General features: G+C 38.8%; 1 protein-coding gene across 1 annotated transcript; it reads left to right on the forward strand.

The window, feature by feature from the left end:
- The first annotated feature begins 211 nt into the window (after positions 1 to 211).
- Positions 212 to 8,456, forward strand: ccn5 (cellular communication network factor 5). Its single transcript, XM_053644298.1, has 5 exons — positions 212 to 539; positions 1,204 to 1,420; positions 3,130 to 3,378; positions 6,389 to 6,609; positions 6,859 to 8,456. The coding sequence occupies exons 1-5, from the start codon at positions 471 to 473 to the stop codon at positions 7,138 to 7,140; spliced, it is 1,038 nt and encodes a 345-aa protein (XP_053500273.1). The 5' UTR covers positions 212 to 470; the 3' UTR covers positions 7,141 to 8,456.
- Positions 8,457 to 9,316: the final 860 nt, after the last annotated feature.

Below are 9,316 nucleotides of genomic sequence, written 5' to 3' on the forward strand. Positions count from 1 at the left end.
AAATGTGTCCCTTTTGATTAAATATGTTAGCCATTCGCATAACACTGACTCAAACTCACATTCCAGAACACTTAGGAAATGCTCCTCACCCAACCATAAGCATTTGCTAAGTGCTGATCATCAGACAAGTCCTTTGAAGCTTCATCATCTTATCAGACTCATTTAGCAGGAACGTGTTGTGGCAGCCAAGAACAAATCCTGTTGCTGCGCCTGCTTTTGCTTCGCAGCTTGTTTTTTGGTGTTTAAGTGTAGCTGTGAGGAGGAGAGAAGTGGAGAGCGGACCTGGCCTGCAGGGATGTGGAATTTGAAACATTTTCTGATTACTGGCCAGCCACTGTTTACACCACAGACAGGCCATGACATGGGTGGGGGGGTGGACGGGGGGACTTTATAAAAGTGAGTGTTCTCAGAGCCAGCCAGTGAGCAAACAGCAGCACTAGTAGCTCAGGATACTGCGTTGGGACAGTGGGATGGACAAAAAAGTGCAAAACACATACACTCTGCTGGCACGGGCACTACTGTTGTACCTGTGCTCCGAGGTGAGAAGCTCTCTCTCCACCTGTTACACTATCTGGGAGATCTGAGGTGTTGAGGTAATTCATTCATGCTGCTTGTATCATTTTTGGCAGTTCAGTGGAAGTTGAGTATGTTGGAAAGTTTTTTTGTGTGTGTTTTTTTAATGTTTAAGGTTGGGTTATAGATATAAGTGATGTATCTATAGTTCACAGTTTTGTTGAAATTTCTGTTTAGTAGTTGTAAATGGATTACAGAAACTATGAATCAGGACGTTGTGGGCTTCATGCATAATGCATCAAAGTTCTTTTACACAAGATGGAGTCTATCTGGTTCCAAGTTTTGGTCATTTCTAATTGAGAGTATATTTTTATTGCGTCTAACTGGTTTTCAGGAGATCTTTTTGAGTTTTTAGCCTCCTTAAGCTTCAGTATATCAATGTTTTGGGAAGGGGTGTATATACTTTCATGGTCATTTATTTATTTATTTATTTATTTTGGAGAACTGAGTCCAGATAGTTGGGCACTTCAGCAATAAACATCTGAATTGGGGTGCTCTGACCTAATTGCCATCTGTCTTACAAAGATCTTCAAAGAACTCCAGGGTAATTTAGTTTAAGCTGCATCTGCATGCATCATCTACAGACTGATTTTGGTGTAATAGTAAACCACTTCCTCCCCACCACATTAGGTATGCTGTCAACAGTGTGTCAGACCGTGCCAGTGTCCCAGCTCTGTGCTAGCCTGCCCTGATGGTGTCGCTCTCGTCGTGGACGGATGTGGATGCTGCCAAGTGTGTGCCCGCCAGAAGGGTGAAGCCTGCACCAACATACTGGTGTGTGACAAGCAGCATGGCCTGGAATGTGACTACAGTGCCAGCTTCCCCGGAGATCCGGGAGAGTGTGTCAGTGAGTAGTGAGATTTCCTGCCTTGTGCTGAACAGCATGTCTCGGTGTGCATCCAAAACAGGGATTGTAAACAGAATTAGCAAGCATAGTTCCAAGAAGGAGGACAAATAGGGCTACTGTGTGAGGATTTACCTGCACTGGCCCCTCCTCAAAATGTCTTAACAACTTTCTCACTCTTGCTTCCTTTATACTGTTGAGACTGAGGGTGAAACCTCAGTCTATATATATATATATATATATATATATATATATATATATATATATATATATATATAAATAAATAACTGATGTATTATTAATTAAAATAAACTTGTTAATAGGTCACCTTTACCTACAGTAGTTTATTTATCAAAACAATAATAATAATAATAATAATAAAAACATTTATTCTAACTTATGCCTGGTATATTCTTAAAAGTAAGATAAATAGATCCTAAATATCTTGGACTATATTGAGGGATATGTGATGTTATGGGAAAATAATCATCAACCCTGAAGTTGATCATTTTCCTACACCAGCCTGTCCTGAGGTGTTTTATTCCTCTTATACCACATCAATTTGCCAAAGCTAACAATTTATTTATTAAAGAGTGACACAACATACTTTTTAGCCATTTATAGTTATGGCAAGGTAGTTCCTGATATCACTTACGTTATAACAGTAACATTATAAACAGTTGTTTTCTCACCAGCCTTTCACTTTGTCTCTCTTTTGAAGATAATAAGCCTTTTTTTTTTTTTTTTTTTTACAAAAACCCGTAGCTTGTCATGTTACTGAGAAACTGTAAAGCCCTCTCTCCTGAAAACTTTCTCTTGTTAGAAAACTTAAAGTAACAGCTTTATCTCTGACTGGAGATTCCTTCCAAAAATGTTTCCTTACAGAGAACATCGCCATATCAACAATTCCACATCTTTTTTTAAAAAAATCACAAAAAATATATGTGGAGCGTCCATCATAAAAGTCCATGTGAATGACAGCCGGTGTTATTGTCAGAGCAGCTGTTACAGAAAATTAATCACACCTTTTTGACCAATCAGATTTAAGAATTGAATTCCCTGTGGTATTACAGTCAATATAGCATAGGGTATTTTTTGGTATTTTAGATTTCCATATTTTGTTGTAACATCATACTGCCATATAATTACACATACCATGTCATATAACATTACATGTACAACATGCGGAGGCACAGTGGCTTAGTGGTTAGCAGGTTTGCCTCACACCTCCAAGATTAGGGGTTTGATTCCTGCCTCTGCCCTGTATGTGTGGAGTTTGCATGTTTTCCCCATGCTTTGGGGGTTTCCTCCAAGTACTCCAGCTTCCTCCACCTGTCCATAGACATGTTGTAGGCTGATTGGCATTTCCAAATTGTCCAGTGTGTGTGTGTGCGCGATTGTGCCCTGCGATGAATTGGCACCCGTTCCAGGTTGTCCTTCGCCTTGTGCCCCTGGGATAGGCTCCAGGCTCCCCGTGACCCTGTGTAGGATAATCAGTACATAAAATAAATACATGTGCAACATCCATTGTTCATTTTTTGTAACATGGTTATCACTGTGCTCATTATTAGCACTTAGAAGCTAAGCTTTTTGTTTTCAATACACATTCATATTCAGGCACATGCAATTCACCTTTTCATCCCTCAGTATGTTCTTCTGTGTATGTTTGTTCTATAATTTGTATCCTAACGCGTCATGTCTCTGACACTCAGGTCAGGAAGAACTTAGTTGTGAGCTGAATGGCGTCTCTTATCAGGAGGGTGAGGTGTTCCAGCCATCCTGCAGCACCCAGTGCAAATGTGTAGGTGGAGGAGTGACCTGTGTTCCCCTGTGCGGTGAAGATGTCCGCCTGCCCAGCTCAGACTGCCCATATCCACAAAGGGTCCAGCTGCCCGGAAAGTGCTGTAAGGAGTGGGTGTGTGAGAACTCGGACAACAGTGTGATACAGGATGCTCAAACGGGTGAGGTCAAATAAATATTCATATATATATATATATAAAGCCTAATATTGTGACGTGGACTATGGTGTAAGATAAAGGGCTCTGTGTACCTGTCACATTCAGTTCAAAGAGTGTAAACTTAACACGTGTCAGTCTGGCACCAACCTACAGTTTCATAAATGAGCATGGCAGTATGGGTAACTAGACAGTACACATTAAATACATGGTACAACATTAATATAATCACCAGGATATGCTAAGGCTGAGCTTGCAACTCACAAAAACTCTCATAAATGAACAAACTGGAGTTGGAGAGTGATAGATCATCTTTATATGCACTATTGACTTGTTAGAAAGACACGAAGTGATGAATAACACACGATGGGTCATGCTTTCATAGGAAAATAATCAATACTAATCAACATCTGATGTGACGTAGCCCACCGCAAATTATTTGCCTATAATAGCTCGCCCCAACATGTTTTATACCTCTAACCACAAACACTACCAATTTTTTTATTAACTGTAGTAAAGAACATGCCATACTTTTTATCCATTTACATTTAACGCCCCAAAACAAGTTACTTCCTATTATCACTTACCTTATAGCCACTAGAAACCATTGTTACCTCATCAGGCTCTCTTTGTTTTTTCTTGCATGAAATTAAGGGGAAGAAATGCAGCTCGTCATGTTACCAAGAAATCGCAAAGCCTTCCGTCCTGAACATTTTTCTATCTGAAAAACTTCAAAGAACTGTAGTGCTGACAATGGAGACTCGTTCCAAAAATGAATACATTCAACAACAACAAAAAAAGTCTCCTTACAGAAAACTTCACCATATCAATGATTTACACGTTTTTTGAATCTGTTTATGTGGAGTTACAGTAATTCTGTTTAAGTCTCTGTGCAAGCTGTTACTATAGAAACGATACAGTATTAGAACAAGCGCATTAGCATAAAACCTTGCAGCTTGCTGTAATAGAAAATGAATCAACACATAATTATAATTCTGACCAATCAGAATTGACAATTCATTTGGTGCTCTGGGATAACAATTAATAAAGAGATCTCATCGATCATTTAGCATTTACATTTAAGCCACATCCATTTAAGTAAGACTACATGCTTTGCTATTTTTCACTTGGGGATAATGAGGCCCTTATGAGAATGTCACAAGCCATGCTTACAAGGCAGTCATTTTCACAAGTATCTGGAGACGATGTTAGCTTTCTCACTTACTGTGGGATTTTTCATAAATCATAAAATGTTGGTCTTTTATCCCACATACCACGATTGTAATATTTATCTAAGAGCAGTCAGTCACATTCCAGTCTGAGCTTTTTTTATTGTGGGATCTTAAGCATTTAGTTGAAAATGTCTTGCCAAGATGGAGCTGAACCGCCCAAACTGCGACTGCCTCCAGAAACTTTCCATGATTCCTAACCAGACTCATGTTTGTGAAAGCCAGCAGTTAATGTCGAAAACTAGCCAGCCGTGGAGCGGACATGAGGGACCTGGCAAAACCCTGTTCACTATGGGGACATCTGTAAATTTAAACAATGTCACCCAAGTCAGAGCAACATCAATGGCACATTTTACAGTTTTCTTGCATGCAGTACAGGGATGTTTACATCGTTTACATGGCACATGAACAGATGATTATCACCAATGTGGTTTAAAAAGTTTCCGTTCTTCTTTTTTTGAATCATTTTCTTCTTATTATGTTTTTACCAACTTTAGTTTCAAAGTGTTGATAGAGGTGCTGGTAGAGGCTTCACACGAGTAAACTTGAACTCCTTAAAATGGCAGCTTATTATTCTGTTATTAATCTTGTATTCTTCATCTTACCACAGTGAAACCACATGTACGCCTTTATCGGGGTGGTAGATGTTTGAGTAATTTTACTAAACACAAATAGCACTGTACATAGTGTAAATATTATTTTGTACTTTACATTAGTGTTTTTAAATTACTCATACTTAATTACATTTCCAAAATAAAACCCTTACATTTTACTCCTTGCATTATTATTTAGACTTGTTACAAATTATGAACTTCTCTTCTTTCATCTCGTCTCTGTATTTCTTTGAGAATTCCAATCTGCCTTTCTGAGTCTTACTGCTGATGAGTGCTTTGCATCTTGTGTTATGGCCTCTATATTTCTGCACGTTAAGTCTTCTTCAACTAGTGGATTGTGGTACCTTCACCCCTGCCCTGTGAAGGTTGTTGGTGATCACTGACTGTTGTTTTTGGGTTTTACTTCACAGCTTTCACAATGTTTCTGCCTTCAACTGCTGTTGTTTTCCTTGGCCAACTTGTTCCATGTCTGGTTATTCAGCACACCAGTGGTTTCTTTCTTTTAATGGACATTCCAAATTGTTGTATTGGCTATGCCCAATGCTTATGCAGTGGCTTTGATTGACTTTCCCTCTTTTCTCAGCTTCAAAATTGCTTGCTTTTCTCCCATAGACAGCTTTCTGGTGTTGGTTTATCCTTTTTAACAACAAATGGAGTCTACACAGGTGAAACCAAGAGTAGACATCCAGAGCTATCAATTCTTTAAACATTCAATCCAACAGGGCACACCTGGGCAACAAGAAACATCTGTCAGTTACATGGTCCAATATTTCTGATCACTTGAAAAATGAGTGGTCTCAAACCAAAGGTGCCATGTTCTAAGTTATTGAACACATCTAGATGTAAATATCAGGACATGAAAGCTGAAATTCTGATCTATCATCTCATATTCATCTTTTGATCTTAAAACCAAATGTCTTCAGTGTACAGTGTATAGTGCCAGTGTAAGTGTATGCAATTGACTTTTTGTTCATACTGAATTATCTTGATATCAAGATCAATAGTTTACAACATTCTTTAGTTAACTGTAATTCAGTTCTAAAGTTAATCACATCAATTTGAGATGAAGACATCTCTGATTTATTCTTTGGGTCTTAGTTCAGTTTGTGTTAGTAGGTTTTACTGCATTAGCAGTTGAGTACAGTAAGTCTGATAAGTATCTTATGGTTACAGCTTACACTGATGCTCAAGTGATGCCTGCACTTCCTGGTTTCCAAGCCAGCCCCAGCTTAAACTGTATATATCAGAGTACAGAGTGGAGTGCCTGCTCAAGTACTTGTGGCCCAGGAATCTCCACACGAGTGAGCAACCAGAATGCAGCCTGCAGACTTGAGCAGCAGATCAGGCTGTGTAAAATCCGACCATGCCAGGCTTTGCCATATCAAACACCAGTGGTGAGCCATGATTTACTTAACATCAGTGCTAACACCTGAAATATTTAACAATACTAAAAAGATACTGAAAGCCAGGATATCGGGCTGTACAATATGTTTACTGTACTGTGTTTTACCAGAAAATTCCATTCCATTTATTTTATATTGTTGTGATTTTATTGTTGTAATTACATCCACATTGGAGAATTAAGCATACACTGATGATGTATTAATCCCTGCTCTTTGTCCCCCCCCCCCCCCCCGCATTAGTGGCCAAGGAAATGCCAACCGAGCTACAGGTCAAATGTTCCCACACGCCTGCTCCATCAAGGCTGCTACAGCACACAGTTTTACCGTCTGCGTTACTGTGGCCTCTGCACTGATGGCCGATGTTGCACGCCTTATCGGACCCGCACTGTCACAGTCACCTTTCGCTGTCCAGGGGGCCGCCTGGTCCGCCAAGCTGTCATGATGATCAAGTCCTGTGTTTGTCATTACAACTGCCCCTACTCATCTGGTGGAACCTACAGGAGGCTTGCTCCGTGGGGATAGAGACTCTCATGCACTGATTCATACAAAGCCCAGTTTGAAGCCTAGAAAGAATAGCACTTTACACATACCACAGTATTTTTTTTTATTGCCAGGGATGGATTAGCAAATCCTGGCCACTGGGCAGATGCTATACAGAAGACAGTCTTACCTTAAGCAACTGGCTTTTTTTCTAGCTTTTCCCTTTATAAACATTTTCACTAAATCCACCAAAGTCTAGCTCTTTAACAATCTCAGACTCAATGGCCAGCAATGACAGCATATTGAGTCTTCTTTGGCCAATTTTAGTTCGGAGCTTGTTTTTAATCCAACCCATTAGGCGACATAATCATTCTTTGGCTTCAATCTTCTCTTCATCACCACACTTAGTGTGGGTCTTAGTGTTTCTTTCCATCTGCTTTTCTCTCCAGTTAGGACCTAACTGACTGCTCATTGGGTACGAATTCAGACCCACACACCAGTAATATTTCAGAGTTTATTTCTTATTCTGTGACTTTACATTCATCGGCTTGGGTTCTGTTAACAGACTGCTATGTGACAGTGTAAAGGCTAGTCAGTCTAATCATTCAGTTCATTCGTCCCCTTGGGCATCTGCATAATAGGCCCAGTCACTGATCCATCCCTTTAATTGTCATTTTGTATAAAGAGCTTTTGCTATCACATACATTTCTGTTGGCCTTGCTCGAGAAGGTAGTGGACTGGCCTGATTCTTCACTTATAACCTTTTTAATGTGGTCAGAATTTAATATTTCTATGGATTTGAGAAGCCTGTTCAGATGTTTAACCCATCTCTCTTAGTTTTATATGATGGCAGCTATTAGTTTTGAGTGCTTACAGCTTCCTATGTAATTTAATTGTAATAGCTTGTACACTTACTGTCACTTTTGAATGTTTGAAACTGAAGTAGCAGTGTCAGTGTAGACTGACACTTCAAATGTTTCTGCCAAGCTTTGATCTATAACCCTATTTCAGATTTTTCATCTAATCAAGACACCGGAAACCTTTTTCCCCCACACACACTAACTTTGTCTTAGGTTACTTGTGTTAACTTGTGTTTGGGGTAAGATACTTTTCTTGTTTAATGTGGTTTCCTGTACCTTTACATTCTCTCTATCAGTTGAGCTTAACACTACTAGGCCAGTGAAGATAAAAATCTCGTTTCAGAGACATTTATGACCAGGCAGCCACTGGAATAAGGGCTTTCGTGATGTATTGTATAAACTCTTTTAAAGAGACACCAACTGTTATGTTGAAAGACTCATTATTTTGCCCGTGTAATTTGCTGTACATATTTGTAAATGCACTTATTACATTATATATATATATATATATATATATATATATATATATATATATATATATATATATATATATATAGGATTATAATTTATGTGTCCGCTCAACATTATAGATTACATGTCTGAAACAAAGAAGCTTCGTTTTTTTCTCTCTTCCTGAGTTTGTGATCTGAGATACATACATAGTATCATGGTACAAAGAAAGTTTGGTGTTTAACCAAAGTGTTAACTTGGGTACTGTAGTGTGACCTGCATGCAAACGATGACTGTCACAGAAGGGCGGGGGGAACAGAACAAAAAAAAAATGTGTGAATTGGTTAGCACCTTAAAATTCTATCTAGAAGGGATACTGGATGTTTATGGATGCTAAGATATATTCATTGTCACTTTTCAGTACATAAGCTTACATGCTTCATGTTTTCAAAGAGAAAACATACAGTACGATCACGGTCCTATACAGAATTACAGGTGAATCTTTGATGCTTTGAGGAAGGATTGCAAAAACAGTGTTTAGCAATGCTCATCTCAGCCATCTCAGATCTGAGCACTTTTTAAACCTTGTGGTCTGATTTGATGACGGTAATGTGCATGCACAAACCAAATGAGATATTGTGCATGGAGGAGTGTAGAACAACTGCCCATGACATTACAGGAAGTGACTTGTTGCTGTTATTGTCTTTAGGCTGAGCCTTCAGCATAATTTTGAAAACTGTTTTGTTGCAGAAACAAATGTATTACTCAAGATTTCTTTTTTGTTTGTTTGAAAAAAAAAATCATTTTAAACAAACAGCATTCTTATGTGTTTAAGCTCAAAATATAACTTATCCATTGTCTGCAGATCAGGAGGAGGAACTGTGGCACCCAGATTAATCAAAGTCTAT

This window comes from Ictalurus furcatus, chromosome 15, assembly GCF_023375685.1.
Source record: "Ictalurus furcatus strain D&B chromosome 15, Billie_1.0, whole genome shotgun sequence".
In the NCBI taxonomy this organism is placed as follows: Eukaryota; Metazoa; Chordata; class Actinopteri; order Siluriformes; family Ictaluridae; genus Ictalurus; species Ictalurus furcatus.

What these genes read in the sequence shown, in the direction of transcription:
- ccn5 (XM_053644298.1), top strand. Translation starts at nt 471, where the DNA reads ATGGACAAAAAAGTGCAAAACACATACACTCTGCTGGCACGGGCACTA. An exon ending in TGTTGTACCTGTGCTCCGAG is followed by an intron (nt 540 to 1,203) that starts GTGAGAAGCTCT and finishes CCACCACATTAG; the next exon opens with GTATGCTGTCAACAGTGTGT. An exon ending in GATACAGGATGCTCAAACGG is followed by an intron (nt 3,379 to 6,388) that starts GTGAGGTCAAAT and finishes TTATGGTTACAG; the next exon opens with CTTACACTGATGCTCAAGTG.